At 48.8% G+C, this 21,142-nt stretch overlaps 1 protein-coding gene across 1 annotated transcript; it reads right to left on the reverse strand.

The window, feature by feature from the left end:
- Positions 1-806: 806 nt before the first annotated feature.
- ACSF3 (acyl-CoA synthetase family member 3) lies at positions 807-20,913 on the reverse strand (the record flags this gene model as incomplete). The annotated part of the gene is made up of 5 exons (XM_010174882.2): positions 20,179-20,913; positions 18,539-18,694; positions 7,150-7,304; positions 6,452-6,597; positions 807-919 (listed from the first exon to the last, which is right to left on the reverse strand). Coding segments are annotated over exons 1-5 (1,275 nt in total), but the record flags the coding sequence as incomplete, so codon positions are not given.
- Positions 20,914-21,142: the final 229 nt, after the last annotated feature.

Below are 21,142 nucleotides of genomic sequence, written 5' to 3' on the forward strand. Positions count from 1 at the left end.
GAGAGGGGCTGAGGCAGCAGGACACCCTGGAGCTTGGGCTGTGGGCTGCTTCTGCAGTGGGGAGCATGCAGCACCCCAACATGGGAGCAGGTCATGGGGAAAGAGGCCTGGCTGCTTCACCTGATACCTGACTTCTGAGCTACCAGAGCTGCTGGTGCAGACACCTCTCAGTGGTTGGAGCTGAGCGTGGAGCTGGACTTTCACGGAAGCCTGATGGGTTTCCCCCATGTGCTGTTTCGAAATGAATGCAACAGCCAAGGCCCCCAGTCCTGTCCTTCCAACTCGAACTGCTAAAACCCTGATCAAACCCGGTGAAATAAACACAGATCTCTAGATTTTTCAGCGCTCATCCTCTCCTCCAGACTATTTAGTGACTCTTTAGATCACAGTAGGGTCCCTCTGGATTCCCATCAATGCCTTGTTCTTACCTTCTGCTGTAGACTTCAACTTTTTATCCTGGCTTTCAAAGGTCAGGCATTGCTTAACCCATCACCTTGTCTTGGGGCATCAACAGCCTTGACAGACACAGAATCACCTTCTTAAACCACAGCCCTTACACCACAGCCTTCACCTCCCACCTCCATGCACCTCTCGGATGCCTGCAGCAAGGACAACACTTGTGCAGTCCATAAAGTACCATAGCTATAGTAAACCATAAATGAGAAAAAGAAAGAGAAAACTCTAAATAGCATCACTGAGTTTCTGGGAATAGAGCAAACCTCAATCCCTGGGGCTTCAAAGGGCTGGGGAGGAGAAAACTTTTCATGAGACACCACAAAGCAGCAGAGAACGTGGCTGAGCACTACCTGTGTGCTGCCTTCATCTCCCTGAGCGTGGATGGTGTAGGAATGAGCACCATTTTTCAAGGTCTTGGTGGCAATGCGCACTTCCACGCCTGGCAGAGGGGTTCCCACAGAACCTGTGAAAGAAAACAAGAGTGAAACTGTGGACAGCCTCTGGGAAACAACAAAATCAAGGATGCGAAAGAGCAGCTGCTCGTCTATCAACGGCATCTGCAGGCTGTGCTGGCACTGAAGAACTTCCTAGCAGGGGGTTACCCTTCAGGAAGGCTTCGATCACATTGTATGTCTGCGTGCAAATGTCACTGCCATGCAATATGCTGTTGTTCACTGAGCAGGCAGTGTTGGAAAAGCCTAGGAAAACAAATGTGTCTCCAGCCCTGAACAGTCTCTTTTGGCCAGTCTTTGAAGACATCAGCACAGCTTCATAGCTCAGTAATGAAGCTGTCTTCTAAAAAAACCCCCATGAAACCTACAAAAGATGTGAAAAGAAAGAAAAAAGAGTGTGATGATTGCTACAGTGGCTTGCTGCTTCTCTATAGCCCGGACCTGCCAGAGAAGGCAAAGGCTTAACAGCGTGAGAATTGCGAGGGATTATCTCAGTTTTATGAGACATCAATCCACTCTATATAAAACATCACAGGAGAAAAGCAGAGATCAAAACCACATCGTTCTCCCACAGGTTTCAATTTTCAAAGCCAGGGAATGTGACACAGTGTCACAAACAACCGCTATTAAGCTCCAAGATGGTCCTGTGACCCAGAGTTCTCCAACCTGCAGCCTGGAGCACTCCCAGCCCTTGGTTTCATGCATGTTCTTCTTGGTGAGCATCTGAAAGCGTAGAAGAAAGGGCAGCTTTGTTCCTGTGACCTCTGTCTGATAGGGAGCTCCAGGCTCAGCAGCAACCAGGAGTCGTGGGCATCTGCTGGCTCAGCAGGTTTCACTCTGCATCTCACCGGCACGAGACAGCTCTCATTGCAAGATGATGCCCGTGACTTTCATCCCCTGTGAGCACAGAGAAGGACATCAGCATGGAGCAACCTGTGGCTCAGGAGGACCGGACAGGTTTGAGCTTAAATCAGTAAGTGTACTCTTTATTTTAAGAGACAATCAGTGTTTCCCCTGGAGAATCTCCAGTTGGTGATGCTTTCTAGCTCTGCTAGGATCAGCATGAGATTGGAAAGTCCTTAGAGCAGGACCTGGAGCTCAGTGCTGTCTCCCTCTTGTTGTCTGTATTTTGGGTTCAAGTGGCATTTTCCCTACCCTGGTCTCACTCTCCTGTTCAAGCCCTGGAGATTTGATATCTGTGACATCATGATTTTGTTTGCTACATTGGTCAGTTGCCATGGAAATAGATGTGTCGTCGTAGCCCAGATTTATGGCATCCCTGCAGGATCAGCTAAGAGCAGATGGGCTACGAGGGAGTGAGATTTTTATTGCAGCGAAACTACCCGAACAATTAGCAAATCTGGCAAGAAATAAACAGCAAGCGACGTGGCAGTTCTGTGATGTGTGTCTGTTCAGTTGGAAACTGCCTTCAGCATTCAGGTCAGTCAACACGCAGCCAGGTCCTTCTCTTACCATGAGCATCTCTTGGGCTGCTCTAATCCCAGGGCCAGACACTGCCAGGAGTTAGAGACAGAGGACAGAGTATGGAGGGAGAAGTAGACGCCAGGACAAGTCACCAGGAGAAGGGCCCTGACGTGCCACGTAGGGTTATTTATGTATTTTAAACAGTCTGGTACCTGCCATGGTAAGCTCCAGGAGGACTCAGAAAGTTACAAATCATAGAAAACATGCCAAATGTTTGCACACCAAGCTTGCTCGAAGCCATCTTCTAGACTTCTATGGGAACATTTTCTCCAGTATGACAGAAGTCTTGTGCCAACAGCTTCCAACCTGCTTGCCAGACGTGGCAAGGGACAGCGGGCAGACAACACAAAGCCACTCTTGCAAAGCTCATGGAGGGAGCAGTAACCAGTGCAACAAACTGCCGTGGGCTCTCACAGATCTGCCAGCTCTGGAAACCTTCAATCAAGATGAGATGGATGTCTTCCTGGAAGAGGCTTCTTCCCTGTATGCATGCTATTGACCTCCGTGCAGAAATATCATGGATTCCTGGGCAGAAGGACTGAAGATTAGTGCCCACTTCTAGTCACAGGCTTTGAGAATGAAATGCCAAAGATCAGCGCTGTCAAACAGATCTGAAGACACAGAGAAAGCAACGTGTTTCCCATACAGGGTTTCAGATCACCGGTACAAATGATTTCCTACTTGCCTAAAGTAAAACCAACATGTAAAATAAATCCCTCGTGGGGAGCTGTTTCCTTCTATTCCGTCTGGAAAAGACTTTCTGGTATTGAGGAAAAATGACAAACTTGGAAATCAACATCTGTAAAGGCTGAAAATGCTCACACCATTGATTAGAGCTACACAAACCTGACAGGATTCATACAATTTGCACAAAGACAACGACTAGAGCTTCTCAGGCCCATCTGCCATGTCAAGATACACACCGTGCCCACTCCAACAGGTCAGCAGAAGGCTGAGCTCGTTCCCAAAGGAACAGCACTGGAGGTCCTGGCTTCACCCAGACAGCAATCAGGGGTGATCAGAAGGGGGTTGACACTCAGCACTGGCTTCCTTTTGTCCCCCCCTAGCCATAATCCCAAAGGGAAACTGGGGAGAAATCCCTGCTCCTTCCCCTCTCACTCCCTCCCAGCTCTCTCCAATTTGCAGGCTCCTGAATGTTCAGAAATGCTGGCAAGACGCCGGCGGTGTCAGCTCAGCCGGCATCAGTCAGGAAGGAGTGACACTATTATTCTTTCACTGGTTCTCCTCTCTGTTTAAAAAAGTTGTCAGCTCTTCCCAGATAAATTTAATTGGCCCTGCGGTCTGTGTCCTTCGGTATCTGGGGACCTCGATGCTGTTATGTGTGGTGGTGTCCTGTGAGAATTGAAACAGGCCAACGATAAGGCACTCAACGATCTCACTGTCAACAATACACGGAGTCCCCCCGCTGTAGGAGCTATTAGCTGCCTCTGATCTAAACCTCCAATTAAAGTGGTGATTAGGCCCAGTGAGGCATTCTCCATCCATGAATTATTCATCTCCCTTCACAGTAACAGCACCGGGGGGATTAGAATGAGAGCTGCTGAAAACAGAGGCATTTTAAGCAGGGTTTTAACCATATACAAGCAAACATTTATCTTTCATCTTTTCTTCTTCTGAAAATTAAAGCCCCATCACCGGTCCCTGCTCCTTCAGATCTGTGTTGTGGGTGAAGAGTAGTGCCACACAGCCAGGGACATCAGTGGTGACATGGGCAGAACAGGTAGGTGCCAAGGACTTGACCCTTCCCCAGCCACACCAAGGGGTGTAAGCGGGCGAGGGAAGCCTCAGGACCTCTCCTCAGAGGCTCATGAAGCAGGAGAGAAGAACATGTGCTGCTGCCACTCCAGGAGAAATCCCCTGGAACGTGTGAGGATCCCTGGACTTACCTAAGGACTCAAGTGTCATACTTGTGGACTCCTCTTTCAAAAGAAAGCTAGTAATCACTTTGGCCAGCACGTGGGTCTGTGGCCACCACTGCCTAGCATCTGTCCCTGTAACACCAGTGCTGTCTGAGGCATTTTCTCTGGACACTTCACTTCTCCTCCTGCCCAGCCTCTGTTCCCAGCCCATCACTGCATTTGACTCTCAGTTGACTCTCTCACTCCGGATGCTCTGTGGTACCTGGTGTCCTTACATCCCAGCCTCTAACTGGGTACTGTATCAAAAGCTTTTTCACAGCTCCAGTCAATTATGTCTCAGCTTCACCCACCTGCTTCCCAACTGACACTTCCTGAAATAAAGTAATCAAAATAAATTAATCAAGCCTATTCCATTACAGCATTCTTTCTGTAAGGTCTCTTACTGATCCACACCTTGGTGAGATGCTTCTCTCCCCTCTCAGGGCTGCAGTCCCTGGATGGTGGTTGGAGTGACAGTCACCCAGCCTTTATCCCCAGCCCCTCTGCTTCCAGCTGCATGAGGGGACTTGTCCCCAGCTCCCCTGCAGACCCCAGTACCCTCAGGGACTCTGACCCAGCCCAGTTCAAGAGCACGGCCACCCAGCTCTGGAGCAGGAGCTGCCCTTCTGGGTGCCAACATCTGTTTTGCCCATGTCACTTTCAGTCTTATTTCCTTTCTCCTGGGAGATTTCTAGAGTCTCCACTCATTTCCCCTCCTGAAGATGAAAGAAAATCAAATATAACCAGGCCACAAGGACATTCAAATGATCTCTGCACCATCATCCTGCAGCGTTGGGCTCCTGGACAGCTCAAGCAGGTGGGAATCTCGTTTCCTTGTCTGCTTCCCTCTCCTGCCTGCAGGGATGTGGCTTCTGGAGGAGGGGAACACTGGCTGAGCTGGGGCAGGGGAACAACAGTTCCTCTGAAAAAGTAAAACTTGAGTTTGTATTTCATGCTCCCCCTGAGCTGTTCTCAGATTGAGGAGCCAGTGTGGAGGAGCTGTGGCATCCCCTCTCCCTGTGCAATCCCTGCAGGAGCACTGGGGTGGGACTGGGGTGCTGTGGGAAGCCACGACACCCAGGACAGAGTCCCCCAAGTAACACAGGTCCCCCAAGACACTGGAGACCAAGACGAGGCACACGGTGTCGTGCATGTGCAGACAGCATGTGGGGAGGAGAAGGGGGTGTAGTGGTGGGTTGTTGCTTAGCAGACAGATGGCCACGTTTTAACCGAAGGGAGGGTGGGGGCATTTCATATTTTTAATGTTTCAGATCAATTTATTTCTCGGTTACATAAACTACAGATATTGAGAGGAGTCACAACGTGTAGCTAAGAGAAGGGAGGGGAGACAAGGAGAGAACAGAACCAGAGTGTGCAACAAGGTGTGACAATTTCTAACTCCTGAAGAGTGGAGAAACTTGCACTAAAATAAGAGTGAGCAGACATCCTATTTTAAACGTTTAGTACTGATCAGCTGGGCATGAACTGCTGCGTGGGGAATCAACACCACACACGAATACAACTTCACAGAACAGGAGCTGAAGATGCAGTCCCACCACAGTGCCTGAACTAAGACTTTGGAGATAATAAAGAACCAATATGGACTCTGCCTCCTGTACAGAACCAGCCAGGCTGGTCAGGTCAGTGTGTATCACTGCGAGCTCTGCACCCACAGCTTTGCCAATCCACCATGGCCAGTGATCCCAGAGAAAGCCACCAGCCACTTCTGTCCTGGTTTTTAGCTGGGCCAGAGCTGGGTTTCTTTTCAGCAGCTAGAACAGGGCCGGGGGTTGGTTTCAGCTGGGATTTGTTAGGAGAGAAACGCTGAGTCCCAATGTTTGCATTTTTGACGGTTTGTGAAGGACTTTGTGTTTTGTTAGTCTGCAAGATCTCAGGGGGTGAGGAATATTTCAGTTAATAAGCTAAATTGGCATTTGGCTCTGCCAATGGGATATTCCATCTCATATCACGTCATGGTCAATATGCCAACTCCCCAACCAGTATCATTGTTCCTACTGTAGTCTGCTCCTCAGCCATGGCATATGGTGATTAGATGTAAACTCTCTGGGATGAGAAAAAACCAAGAACACTTTACAGCCAAACGCCTCCCAACAGTGGGCACCCTCTAGAGACTCCTACCTGGGACACGGACTCCATGCAAAGGGTTAGAAAGCGCCATCCCAATCTCAGTCATCCCATACCTCTCCAGCAACGTGTGCCCAGTGATGCTCTTCCACTTCTCCAGGACAGGCACGGGCAGAGCTGCTGAGCCTGACACCATTAACCTGCACAGGGAAAGCCCATATAAGAAAATATCCGAGATCATCTTTGCTCCAGGGAATTTGCAGTCTAACACAGGGTTATATAAAACCTGATCCTACATAAAAACCTTCAGATAGAAGGTCCAAAAGCCTTTCAATCATTACCAAGGATGTTCTTGGCATAAAGAAGACTCTTTGTTTGATATGGGTTTTAATTTAAGATGGGACAGCTTCCTAAAAGAGATCCTGCAGTACAACCTTGGGTTGCAGGACAAAGTCCTCAGTCTTGTGTTATGTAGAATGACATATATGAGTATGCAGATCCCTTCTGGCTTTACCATGTAGTCTTGTGTTATGTAGGATGACATCTATAGTGAGTATGCAGATCCCTTCTGGCTTTACCATGCAAGAGTGGCTCATAATTAAATAATGTCACCGTGGTTCTTGTCAAAGAGACACCAAAGCACAACAACCAGCACTGTGAAGAGGTGAATCTGAAAAGAAACCTCAGAAGATCCACTGTGTGGACAGTCAACCACCAGCAGCCCCTGCCCCAGAGTGGCATCGCTCACCTACCTGATGTTCTCCTGACAAAAGGCACGCACAAAATCCTGGACTGGTGGCTGAAAGAAATGCTGGTCGTAGTATTCTATCAGCTTGGCATAGATAGTGGGCACTGCCATGAAGACATTGACACGGGGAGCTTCAGAGCTTAGGAACTTCTTCCAGACCTAGAACAGAAGGGAACATCCACGTATAAAAACACACCTCAAGGTAAAGTGGAGAGGGAAGTGATCGCCAGCGCTGTCAGCACTAACTCCTCAGCACCCCTGAAGAGGTTCACAAGTGAGGCCTCTGCAAACACCTCATGGGGCAGTGAGCCCCACCACTGCTCCTTTGTATGGTGCAAGGGGAAACTGAGGTACAGGAGTGCAACAGGCTTGTCCAAAGCAAAGTCACGCTCTGGGTTGCTCACAAACAGTCAAACCTCTGCTATCAAAGGCTTCTGGAAGATACAAAAACAACTGGAAGCCTGTTGTGCACATCGTATCCATGTCCAGAACAACGGCTCCCAACCTTCATCACACCCATTATTGCCCAAAGCACAATATCCAACACCCTCACCCCACCAATGGATCGCCCACCTGCCTTCACTCCCAGTGAAGCTGCAGGTCAAACAGCTGCACCCAGGAGACACCAGAGAATCAGAACCATTTTGGTTGGAAGAGTCCTTAAAGATCATGGAGTCCAATCATGAACCCAACACTGACCAGTCCCCGACTAACCCATGTCCCTCAGCACTGTGTCTACACGACTTTCCAATCCCTCCAGGGATGGGGACTCCACCACTGCCCTGGCCAACCCCTTCCAATGCCTGACAACCCATTAACAACGGGTAAGAACCATAAATATTGCAATTTGGCCCATTCCTCCCACACCTCACCACTCTTCCCCCTAGGTAAGCTCTTCCCAAGACAGGAACAATCCAAAGCCATCAATAAATAAGAGGTTAGGGTGATGGCTGCTTCTTTCCTTTCGCTCTGGTCCCTGCCCTGTTGTTGACAAATGTATTTCCTAACAGCTCCTGACAATGCACGCCGCCTCCCTCCTCCCTGCCCGCGCACGCTCAGCTGCACACAGGCACGTGCGACGGCCAGAAAAAGCAGGAATTGATTGAAGGTGAACAAGTGATTCTCCTTCATGCTGTCACTCTGCCCCCTTCCCCTCTGTCCTGCTCGCTCAGGCTCCATTTCATTACTTTCTACTTCGCTGCGTCGGCGCTGCCTCCCCCCAGGTCTCTCACTCCACTGCTTCAGAACAATCAGCTCCTAAAAAAAAAAACCCCTCTTCACACCACGTTGTTACTCTTACTAGAGCAGGACATATCCGACAAAGGCATTGTCCCACCAAACAGAAGGGAGTTCATGGTGCCTCCCAGCCCAGAGATGGTCCTCGATGGGGTGAGACAAATGCAGAAGGTGGAAACTCCTCAGATGCCTGAGGAGCTGGGACACGAGCGCTGCAAGATCCCCTCAGCATCAGGGAAAGCAGAGGAGGAACAAGCCTGGCCCAGACCGATGGGTGACACACCTGGAGAGGGAACATCACATTCCTTTGCAGAAATCCCACCTACCAGCATGATCCCTAAAACAAGCTGGAATAGGCAAAATTGCATTTAGAAGGATCTAACCCCTCCCATACTCCTCCCAGCCTCTCTTCCCTCTTCAACCCCCCTAATATTTTTTCCCAGCAGGATGGAGAAGAACCTCTCCACAGCCAGAGGCTGAATGCACGGACCTGCTCTCCGCAGCCTGGTGCTCTCAGAGCCGCTGCCTGGGGCAGGGAGAGGCGTGATGGCAAGCAGGGCTCAGGACTGAGCTGAAAGAACTGAAGGGAGACAGATGTGAGGGGCTGTTCAATCTTTGCTGTGTGATTTTTTTTTTTTATTATTATTATTATTTTTTTGCTTTCACAAGTCCAGAGCAGCTGTGGGGAGTGCAGGCAGATTTCCAGTCTGGCCATGCAGCAGAGTTATTTTCACATGGAATTGGATTTGAAAAAAAACCCAAACCAAAACAAAACCATCAGTCCAAAACACAGTAGATCCTTCTTGCACCCTCGAGTCCCCTGTCCTTGCATGCCTGCTCAGCTCCTGCCCAGAGAAAATCCTCCCAACCACCACTCCAGTCACAGGAGCAGCTTTTTTCTGTGTCAGTCTGACTGGCCCCAGCAACAGCCCCTTTCCTGAAGATAAGCAGCTGCCTTTGGATTTGTGCCACCAGCTGCCGGGGTGATCTGCTGACAGCCAAACATCTCCACCTGCTCTGCTCCTGCTCAGCCAAATCTGGATCCCACCCCTGTGTTTGAACTGTACTAAGCACCGAGCCGTGGTACAGAGCTGGCAGCCCCAAGCCCTCCACAGACCTCGTGCCGTCCGGAGGGCTTGTCACTGCCCAGCCAGCTGTAACAGCTATTTCTGTTTTATAACTCTAACTTCATGGTTTGAAAGAGGGAAAGTCTCATTACCTGGGACTAATCAATCAATCCTGGGGCTTGGACAGGCTGGTAGCAAGAGGCCAGCTTTGCCCTTCCAGCACACAGCATCCTCTGACACCGTCAGCCTTAGAGCAGCACAATCAATCTATCTCCCCCTCTCTGTTATCCCGTGTGTCACCCTCACCACATCAATCACCTGTGGACAGGGTATCAGCAGCCCATCATTTCATTTTATTTTGCTCACCTGATACCTCAGCACTTCCAGTGCTTTTAGAAAGCCATGGATTCTGGAGGCAAACACAGCACTGTGTACCACAGCTGCTGGACTTTGCACCAAGCACCCACCGGACACAAGCGAAGCAGCAATCTCCCAATGGCAGGTGTTCAGGAGATGGACCAAGATTCCTTTTAAGATAAAAAAGGGCTAGAAATAAAAAGTTTCTAACTGCAAGAAAGCAAGAGTGGGAACAGCTTCCTATCAGCAATAACAGCAGTGAAAGCCCAGGGCAGGCTTAGAGGAGAGGGTTTGCCTGAGCCAGCAAAGGAGTGGGAGACCTCCTGTTCCCAAGAGCCTTCCCATCAGCCTGACATTCCTGATTTGCTTCCCCTCCCACTCCACAAAAGCATATCAGAGCCAGTAGGATTTTGTCATCAGTAAATGAAAAAAAAAAAAAAAACACCCCAAAAAAGAGGAGAAAATTACACCAGTGGGTACAAAACAAGCCCAGTGAGACACAGCTGTAAGATTTTTCCCACGTGTTTCTTCCAGCGCAGACAGCATGATGGGGAATGAGGACAGAGGAACATGCAAACTGCTCCAAGAGATGGAAGGTTCCATACAGCAACCTTCCCAACCAGCCTCCAGATCTGCTAAGATCACTTGAAGCAAGAGATGTAAACGCAGAGGAGAAAAGACAAGAAGGCCTCACCTTCAGACAGAGACATGCAATGCTGTAAACTAGACAGAAAACACCAAATCCACCAACATCTCAGCACCTTCTAATGAGGAGAAAAAAAAAGAGCAAGTGGCAATAACCATTTGTATGCTAAATCTTGCAAGACTTTGCCTGATCCAGGACTCTCAAAAGCAGCCAGATAATGTGCAGGCAAAAATGCTTAAAAGTTGAAAAAGAAGTGAATAAGACAAGAGGAAATGGCCTCAAGTTGCACTGAGGGCAGTTGGGATGGGATGTGAGGAAGAATTTCTTTGCTGCAAGGGTTCTGAGGCATTGGAAGGGGTTGCCCAGGGCAGTGGTGGAGTCCCCATCCCTGGAGGGATTGAAGAGTCGTGTAGACACAGTGCTGAGGGACATGGGTTAGTCATAGGGGACTTGTCAGTGTTGGGTTCATGGTTGGACTTGATGATCTTAAAGGGCTTTTCCAATTGAGGCCATTCTGGGACTCTGTGAAGCAGAGCACAGATTTTCCCCACCAGCCCACAAACAGATAACAGACAGCTCATGCTGCTGCCTCTATTGACAGATCCAACAGCCACTTTCTTCTATAAAATTATTGTATCATTTTCAGTTGTTATTGAATTTTTAAAACCTTTTCAAAAGTAACAATACTCCTAACACAAGGTTAAATCATCCCTTTACTTCTCTTTTGATCAGGGAGATGGGTTTGTGTTCTGCATCGATCGCTGTCGTGCAGATAGCGCTGCCGCTGAGGAAAAGGGCTGCCTGCAATTTTCAGAGCATCTGGGAGAGCAACAGGCAGCAATGCAGCTGCAGCCAAACCAGCTCCTTGTTAGGTGAGACCCTGTGCCTCACAGCGAGGAGAGGAAACTCCCAGACCTCTACAGAAACACCGAGGGGATGGTAGGACCACGCACCCACGTCCGACATTGGTCTATCCCCGACAAAGGCGGACAGGCACAACGTGAGATGGGAAAGTGTCTTGGTGTGAGCTGGACCAGAACTGGGTTGTTTCCAGCAGCTGGAACATCACTGGGGTTTGGGTTCAGCTGGGATTTGTTAGGAGAGAAACATTAATACCACAGTGATGTTTGCATTTGTCACTGGAAATTGAAGGACTTTGTGTTTGTCCGTCTGCAAGCGCAAGATCTCAGGGGTGAGGAATATTGACATGGATAAGCTCCATGGGCATTGAGCTCTGCCAAGGGGCTGTTCCATCTCCTATCTGATCTCACACTACGAGTCTCCTTTCCCTTGCCCCCCACTTCTCTCCCCTATCCCCTTGGTGGGGTGGGAGCAAGCGAGCAGCTGTGTTTGGCTGCCAGCCCAGTGCTGGCCCAGTGCAACCACCACAGAGAGCATCAAGGGGAGAGCTCTGCTCTCTGCTAAGGCCCGAGCTGTGAATCCTTCACGAGCAATATGCAGAGAAAGAGAAACATTCTTCTCTTCAAAGGGAAATTGGGCCCTTGGTGGCTTCGTCTCATGTTTGTTATAACCCCAAACTGTTTGCGCTCTGCATGACTCTGGTTTTAATCATTTATTCATCAGTGCAGTTTGATGGCCCCTCTGCATTCCAGGCTGAAGCTTTTAAACCCTGCCTATGCTGCAGGCATACTGAAAGGAGCAAGTGCTTTCCCTGGGACCTGGTAATATAAGTAAATATGACAGGCTGTGGTTCCATTTTTTATATTTCCCCACACACATCAAAAGACATTACTCCCTAACAGATGCTGAGGACAGACGGCAGATCTGGGGAGACGGGAAGAAAAACTCTAACTTTTTCAAGCCAGGTCTGCGAGAAGTGATCAAACATAATCCATTCACTAGTGACCTGCTCCTCCCTCCACTGACTCCTCTTTGAGTCTGAAATAAAATTACTCCTCTGAAGCTTCCCATTAACAGATGAAAAGACAATTGCTTTTCTCCCGCTGAAACTGGATGGGAGACGCAATCCCCAGCAGGCAACAAGCAGCGTCTTGGCCGCGCTTGGTTACTGGAGATCAGACTCCTCTGCTTGGATCCACTTTACTTTTAAAAATAAGCTAAAAGAGCTGCCTAGAGCAATGTTTGCTGAAGCAACAGATCCAGGGGAGAGGCTTCCTGGGGTGCACGCTTCTCCTTCCCGGAGGCAAGTGTGACTGCTAAGCCATAGATCTCCCTGCACAACCCAGGGAAGGTATAGCCCCCACCACAAGAGAGACCTGGAGCAGCTAGAACGAGTCCAGAGAAGGGCCACCAGGATGATCCGAGGGCTGGAGCAGCTCTCCTATGAGGACAGGCTGAGAGAGTTGGGGCTGTTCAGCCTGGAGAAGAGAAGGCTCCGGGGAGATCTTATAGTGGCCTCCCAGTACCTGAAGGGGCTACAAGAAAGCTGGGGAAGGACTTTTCATAATGGCAGTTAATGACAGAACAAGGGGAAATGGGTTTAAGCTGAAAGAGGGGAGGTTTAGATGAGATATTAGGAAGAAGTTCTTCACTGTGAGAGTGGTCAGACACTGGAACAGGTTGCCCAAGGAAGTTGTGGATGCCCCCTCCCTGGAAGTGTTTGTGGCCAGACTGGATGAGGCTTTGAGCAACCTGGTCTAGTGGAAGGTGTCCCTGCTGCTGGCAGGGGGGTTGGGACTGGATGGTCTTTAAGGTCCCTTCCAATCCAAACCATTCTATGATTCTATGAAAACCTCAGCACCCAGCCCCAGCCTCGCCTGGTTCACACAGATAACAGCAGCAAGGACAAACAGTTCGCTCACAGATCAAACTGCTGGTCTTCAGGAGGAAGGCAGCATGAGCTGGACACAGTGGTGCATCAGTGACCCTGGAGCAACACCTCACACACAACCTCGATGAGCATCAGGTCTGCAGCACCTTCCCATCATGGGGAAGAAGCTGGCACAAGTGACAACACACTCACAGCACACTGGGGGAATGAGTCCCAAATCACACGTTAGCTTTGGGGCACACTCATCATTCCCACCAGGACAAATGCCTGGGAAGAAAACTCCAAATAAGATAAGCAATGTTGATGGCTTTGCGTGTGACATTACAAAACTGGGTGTGATTTTTAGAGGGCTTGACCCTTGGGGGCACCTTAAGTCAGACATGTGGTAACAGCAGCACCAAAACAACAGCTCCTTTTTGGAACTTTAGGGCAATAAATCTGCATCTTGGCATATTTCTCGTGGAAGCAGTTGCAGGGCACAGACAGCATTGTCATTCTGCAGGCAGCACACCACAGCTCGAAACCTGCCCAGCAGAGCCAAGCGGGCAGCACACACCACAAGTAGGTCACAGGGAGCAGAGACTTCTCTATGCTTCCCCCAGCACTCAGCAGAGCAAGCTTTCCCTTCATGTTTTTGAATACTTCTATTTCCCTTCCCACACTTAAGGCTGGAAGACCTCTTGGGATCCAATCTCACATTTATCTCACATTTACCTTGTGCTGTCAGAATATCTTTGCCTTAAGGCAAGATCAGAGGAGGTCCAAGGCAAAGACAAGCAGGTCATAGAATCATTTGGTTGGAAAAGACCTTTGAGATCATCAAGTCCAACCGTACCTGTCCACTACTAAACCAGATCTCTGAGCACCTCATCTACCCATCTTTTAGATCCCTCCAGGGATGGGGACTCCACCACTGCCCTGGATAGACCACTCCAGTGTCTGATGACCCTTTCAGTGAAGAATTTTTTCCTGATAGCCAATCTAAACCTCCCTTGGCACAACTTGAGGCCATTAACTTGTGGTCCCATCATTCAAACTCAGAGTGGACCCACATCAGTCAAAAGCCTCAGCAAAGGATCCTGCAAAGCCAACACTGACCTCACCACTCACTTTGAAACCCTCCTGTCTGCAGGGTGCTCAGCACAGCTGGGTCCCAGCCTGGAACAGGGCCATCAGCCTGCAAAAGTGTCAGCATGGAGGACACGGGCTTCTTCTGGGTCTGTCTCTCCAGACTCACCAACATTTCCATTGAGTACCACAAACACCACAGCACGTGCTCAGTCTCAGCAGTTGTCACTGAATCAATGTGGGGAAGGGAGATGGACAGAGGGAGTCGCTGGGGAATGGATGCTCTAGTGCCTGCTTGGTGCAAACCCCAACTGCTCCAAAAAAACCCACTTGTCCATGGGGTTTCTCCAATACCCAGTAAGGAGAAGCTCACACTATGGTCCTTCATTAAGCAGAGGCATTAATAGCATCTCTTCTCCACTGCTGAGCAATTTGCACAAAAACTCTACGAATTCAGCATCTTTAAAACCTCTACTCCTGCATAAGAAAAAAAAAAAGGCAGGAGTTTCAAACAGGCTCAGAAGCAGCTGCAAAATGCTGGCTGCCTGCAAACAGGAGCAGTGCAGCTGGAGAAGGAAACTCAGCTTAGAAACAAGTTCTGATGGGTGGATCCCATAAGGGTGCTTTGGCTTTAAAGGAGGTTTCTGCCCTCCCAGTTCTCACTTTGACTTGAAATAAATAAATAAATAACAAGATCAGAGCCATCTTTGCCCCACACAGCTGCTGGGAGGAACACAAATTTCAGGCTCATTGCTGTTCTCCTGCCTGCTCCCAGTCCACATGCCCACAGCAGCATTGAAACATCTCCTCCCAGTCAGGGCTGTCATTCCCAAGCACAGCAGCACAGGCAGGAGCTCCCATGGTCTCCAGGCAGGAGTGCAGGCAGCAGCCCGAGAAGAGCTCCCCATGAAGACAAGCTGCACCCCAAGGAGTACACGCACCAGAGGACTGTCATGTACGAGCGGACTGTAATGCTGCAAATTAAGGGTCCATTTATAACCCTTTATTAATAAATGATTAATAGATACAGCCATATTTTTTAATAACTTACGATAAAAAGATGCTACGAAAAGCTTAAGCAAGACAGTCTTAACAGATGGTGCTATAAAGTGAATTATAACATGTACAGGAGCTAGTGCAAAGTAATGGATGTCCTCATTTAATAAAAAGAATCTGATTTTATGCAGCAACTTCCACGCTTGAGGCATCTCAATACACTTTAATGAGCCCCTGTGGCCTCAGCAATAGCTTGCATGCAGCCACGGACATCAGATGCTGTTTTAGTAAGAGAGTGGATGTTGGTCAGGACACTGGGGTTACTCCACAGTCTTGATTTTTAACCTTTCCTTGGACAGCTACCAAAAAACCAGACAGAAAGGTCTGAAAGATGCCACCTCCTAACACTGCACTGCAGGGAATAACAAGCAAGCCTTGGTCTGGGGCTTGAAACATCTTCCAACTAAGGAGAAAAAAAAAAGAGCTTTATTACCACCACCAAAACCAGACTGGCATCTGTATCCACAACTATAAGGCACGCCGCAAATTATTTAATTTAATAAACACTGTAATAATAAAGTATTTATTTTGTATAATGAAGTGTTAGTGATTAGAAACCAAACACACATTGGGCATGCTGCTGCTGCGGTTTCTCTTGAACCCTTGCCAGTATCACTCAAGGCTAAATATGTCTGCAGCAGGTTGAGAGTAAGTTCCTAGCCTTGTTTTGATCAGCCTGTCAAGTGTTTTAGCTGCCATTCGAGTTTCTTTATATCACACTATAATTGGCTGCTTTCTCAAGGTGCAGCAAAGGGTGGGGGGAAAATAAAGAATAAAAAAAGCACACAGCAAAACTCAGGCTCCTTTTGCAAAATCCTCCACTGCAACTCTGCTGCTGCTTTTCTGAAAGCTGATTTCAGTAGCAAAGGGCATTTTGTAAACAGCTGGTGAAAAGAGACTGGAACCAAAAGGCAGCTTGCATTAAACTCCCCAAGAAAACCTTATTTACCCTCATGTGCTTGCTTTGTAGCATCGATCAAACCACTTCCAGCTCCCAGGAGAGGCCTTCAGAAAAATAAAGGGAATAAAAAAATAAATAAAAAATAAAAATGAAAAGCAAATGACATCCTTCAGAGCCCGAATGCACCTGAGAGCCCTCGGAACAGCACTTGCTGCATCACACACGCTTGCCACGCTGACCTCCCTGCCCAAGTTCAACCTCCAGGGTCAAGCAGATGCCCTCCAGCACTGTCCCCGCTTGCCCTTGGTTGTCAAGTCTGGGGAAGAGGTTTGATCAGAGAATGCAGGCGAGGTGTCCCGCTCCCCGGCACCTGAACCCATCCTTCAACCTCAGCTCATTGATTTGCAGATGTCGGGAGAGAGCAGGGAAAAAAAAACAACCCACAAGGGTATAAGGGACAATCCATCACGGGTGGCACAGGACATGGAGAAACGCGCCCTCCAGAGGGCTCGGCTTTGATTCCAGGCTGCCAGCACGATCCTCTGCCACCTCACTGCCAGCACGATCCTCTGCCACCTCACTGCCAGCACGATCCTCTGCCACCTCACCACCATCACCAGGGACAGGTAGCCTCCGAGCCTTGGCTTTGGTGGAGCACACATCCCTGCTGCACCCCCAGCTTCGAGCCCCAGCTTTGGTGGGGCACACATCCCTGCTGCACCCTCAGCTTCTGTGGTGACGCTCTAAACACAAGGGAAGACAATTTGTCAGTGACCATTTTGAAGAGAGCACTGGCTACAGCTGCCAGGGGACCTTCCTGCCTTCTTCCATCACAGCACCCTATTTATTTACACTGGAAATGAACGTGGAAATGAACGAAGCAAATGCAGAGCTGCCTCTCTGGGATTCTGGGAATTTCTTCCCCCTGAAGGACCAGTTGCTGCTCAGACATTGGAGTCTGCAGTGTCACTGTTCAGGCAGCAACTGGGTCTTCAGGTGCCAGAGCCATGTTGAAACAAGAAAGGAAGCGTGCACTTTCTGTGGTTGCTTCTCTGAGAAGCAGAAATAAGCAATGAAGAATCACACAGTCCTGTCCTGAAGCCGCTCGGATCAGAGCCCAGACTCACTCTCACCTGACAGCAGCACAGTCAAAGGTGTATCCCACACTTCTGCACTTTGTCCTTTCAGTGTGACAACACCACCCAGTACACAAATAAACACGAAGAGGTAAAGCAACCTGTTTAGTTATAAAGCACTGGCTTGACGGGCTCTTTTCACTTTCCCAGGGAGTTCTGTACTGACAACACACATTTCCTTTCTGCTACACGGTGGCACCAGCACCTGCAAACCCAATTGCTCCCTGAACAGTGACACTGCAGACTCCAATGTCTCTCACACCACCCACACCCCTGGGAGACGTAGATGAATGGTGTGGGATACCAGGAGCTGGTAAATGTAGAAACTGTTCCACCTCACTGTGGGTTGCTCTGTTTCTGGTCCCTTTTCTTCCTCTCTTTAGGTCAGCTGTCTGTCACCACGGCAAGGCACAAAAGAGAAGGAGAGCACCAGTACTGGCATTCTAATGAGAGTGGGGATGCTGACACCCACCCTGCCTCCTAAGTTTTCCCTCCTGATGCCTTTCCTGCAAGGCTGCAAGAAGCTGGTGATTTGCAAACTCTCTCATATCGCCGAGTCTAAACAAACAGATCTGTTAACACTTGTTTCTCCACAGAGGAAGAGCAATGTTTCCACACAAGTGATGAGTACCAGTATCTCTCTTACCTGGGCTGCAAGAAACCCTAAAGGCTGCATTCTGTCATGTAACATAATACAAAACACTGAGGACATAGGATGGCAAGGGAATAATGCAAGCTACTAAAAATGAAATATCCAACAAGCAGCATAGCTTCAAGCAGCACGTTGCTAACAAGCAAGAGAAAAATCCAGTATTTCCACCTTTCCTGGTACTAAAAAATTAACAACCCTTATTCTAGCTACAGATGCTCTTAGTGGGTACTTAGAAAGGTCCACCCTCTGGTGAGAAACCCTCAACATCACGAGGAGCAGCAGCGTAGCGTTCCAATTACGTACGTCACGCTTAAATAAGCTGTAGCCTCCAGAAGAGCACGTTTCCCCCAGACTGAGTATCCACCTGAAAGTGGTTTTTTAACAGTTTGTGAACCACACACAGCCAGTGGGCTGAAGAGGCAGGAATTCTTTAAGAACTTATTTCCAAAGTTGCTCTAATTACAACACACGAGGTCTCGCTTGCTGAATTTCAAAGACAAGGCGCCATCCCTCCAGGCTTACCATCTGCGCGCTGAATTCGGGTAACATGATGCATGTCGCTCCCACCCAGAGAGGACAGAGGAGCTTATTGATCACCCCGTGGACATGATGTAAAGGCAGCACGTGCAGAATAACATCCTCCTTCTTCCACTCCCATTTTTCAACTAGCCCTGTGGTCTGCAGGAAAAAAAAAACAACCATACAAGCCAGTGTTAGTGCAGGAGGAAAGATTCTCACCACTTGAAAAGCCCAAGATATCCAGGCCCCAGATCCCCTGGGCACAGCTGGCGGCAGGAATCTCAGACCTCCTGGAATGATGCCTGGGCATAAGAATCTTTCCTTTAGGGTGAGCATGAGTAAAATCCTCACCACAACAGCAGAAAACAAGAGGAACGCCTTCTGCATCTCGACAGTATGTATTTTAACATATATATCAGCAAAATCCTTCCTCATTACTGAGAAATAGTCAATGATTTTAAGCAGGGACTACAAAATTATTAGCCTGCTGCTGCACATGCAGAGTTGGCAGAAAAAATAATCAAAAACTAATTTTCCCAGAACTCTGTTGATATAGTTTGGACATCATGACATTGGGCTTTTAGCACCTGTAAGGGATAGTCAGTAGGAGCAGAAAATCACTGATTTTATGTTAGTAAAAAGTAGATTTCATGTTAGCAAAAAAAATATATCAAGCTTCTAAATACTTTGCTATGAAGGGATAATTATCTAAAGCATTAGACCTCGGGCTTCTGGGTGAACAACGCCCTTCAGAGCCCAGCATTAGCAACTGGAAAGCTTATTTCCAGCCATCTAAAAATAATTTAAAAAAAACCCAAACCATTTGAACAGTGGAATTTAGTCATGTCATTCACAACCTTCTTCCACAGGGCAGGGGGGCAGGTTTTAAGCTTTCTGCAGCACAAAAGATGGAGACTGCTCAGGCCACCTCCCAAATGATCAGCATATTTGTAAGGGAACAGATTCTTTGCCCAATATAGCCAAGCCCTGGCTCTATCCATCAAGGCTTTCATACCACTCCCAACACTGCAGTATCTGAGCACCCAGAAGAGCGGAAGCTCCCCGAGGTGTCCGTAAGGCACGATGCATTCCCTGCCCTTTTTCCCTAATGGCACCAGTCTGTGAGTTGCAGGCGGTGCTCACCAACTGGTGAGGTAGTCAGCAGCCTCATGCAAACTTTTAATTCCTTTTGGCTCAGAGAGCTAATGGATTTTTTTTGCCTTGGGGATATATAGCTGAATAATGCACAGACTTCACACGGTACTGTACTGGGCTGGGCTGTTATATTCCAACCAGGGGCAAAGATTCTTTCCTAGTCGCAGTGAAGAAAGTGAACTGCAAAGAAAGCAGTCTTTTCACAACAGGTCTCAGCTCTTCTTGCTTTCCTGGAAAGAAGAAGAGTCCATCTGCCCCTGGCTGCAGCGCAGCAACATCAAAAGGACAAAGTTTAGAGCCTAAAAACCTTCTTCTGTGTGTTCACCTTAAAAGTGTTGAGGACTTTTGAGGTACAACCCCACAGCTCTGTGCAGGGACCCAGATGCAGTAAGGTGTGTTGTGCTTTGGGGTTTGCAACCCCAAGTCACCTCTGAAGGCCAAGATCTCTGTCACTTGGCAGGAGTTTGCAAAGGGAAAGCAGCACTCACCACAGCTTGCACGTTCTCATGGGTGCTGAGGACACCTTTTGGTCTTCCCGTCGTCCCACTAGTGTAGATTATCATGGCTCCTCTGTCTTTCCATGAGGAGCAGGTCGTCAAGGGACCCTCTTCCACCGCTGTAGGACTTGTGGATCCATCACTATGAGACCTAAGAAGTGGTAGAACAGGGACTCCCAGCTTCTCAGCACTAGGGGATATTTTCCCCACGTACTCCTCTGCTGCGATGACTAGAGCGCTCTGTGAATCCTGAATCACGTACTCCAGCTCCTGCACGGGGTGTTTCTTGTAAAGGGGCACTGCTATGCCCCCACTCATCCAGGATGCCCACTGGGCCACCACATACGAGGCATCGTTAGGACACAAAAATGAGATCCTCTCTTCCTTCAAGTCCCTGCTGGAACATTCCAGAGCTCTACAGATCTCCTGGGACAAGCGTAGACTCTGTCTGAGAAGGTCTCTGTAAGTGTGCTCACCATTCTGGTCAATGATGGCAATTTTATCCCCAAAAGCTAAAGCCCTAGTGAAGACAGGGGTAACATCACTGCTGCAGGCTGCCCGTGCGGTTTGCAGAGCCCTGTGGTGGTGACAACCAGTCTTCTTCTGTCCACACAACCCCCATCTGACACGGTGCAAGTCCCAGACAAGGCATCGAAGGGGTCGTTGCGCTTGGGGGAAGAGCAGGGAGACCAGCATCCTGCCAGCACCTCTTGTTTTGAAGTGATTCTGCAGAAAGCAATTATAGGAACAGATAAGTATGTGCAGTAATTACCCAGGGGTTTATTCCCACAAAGGAAAAGTGGCAGCCTTCATTTGAATAATACCCACTGTATTATTAATGTTTATGCTTCAGACTGCTGCATCCCCAGCACGCTCAGCCCTGCCCAGATGGAACAGGAGACAGAGACCCTTCCCTACGCAGCCTCCACGTCCTTAAAAACCAGTCTTAACTTAA

This window comes from Antrostomus carolinensis, unplaced genomic scaffold (assembly GCF_000700745.2).
Source record: "Antrostomus carolinensis isolate BGI_N321 unplaced genomic scaffold, ASM70074v2 scaffold24960, whole genome shotgun sequence".
NCBI classification, from domain to species: Eukaryota; Metazoa; Chordata; class Aves; order Caprimulgiformes; family Caprimulgidae; genus Antrostomus; species Antrostomus carolinensis.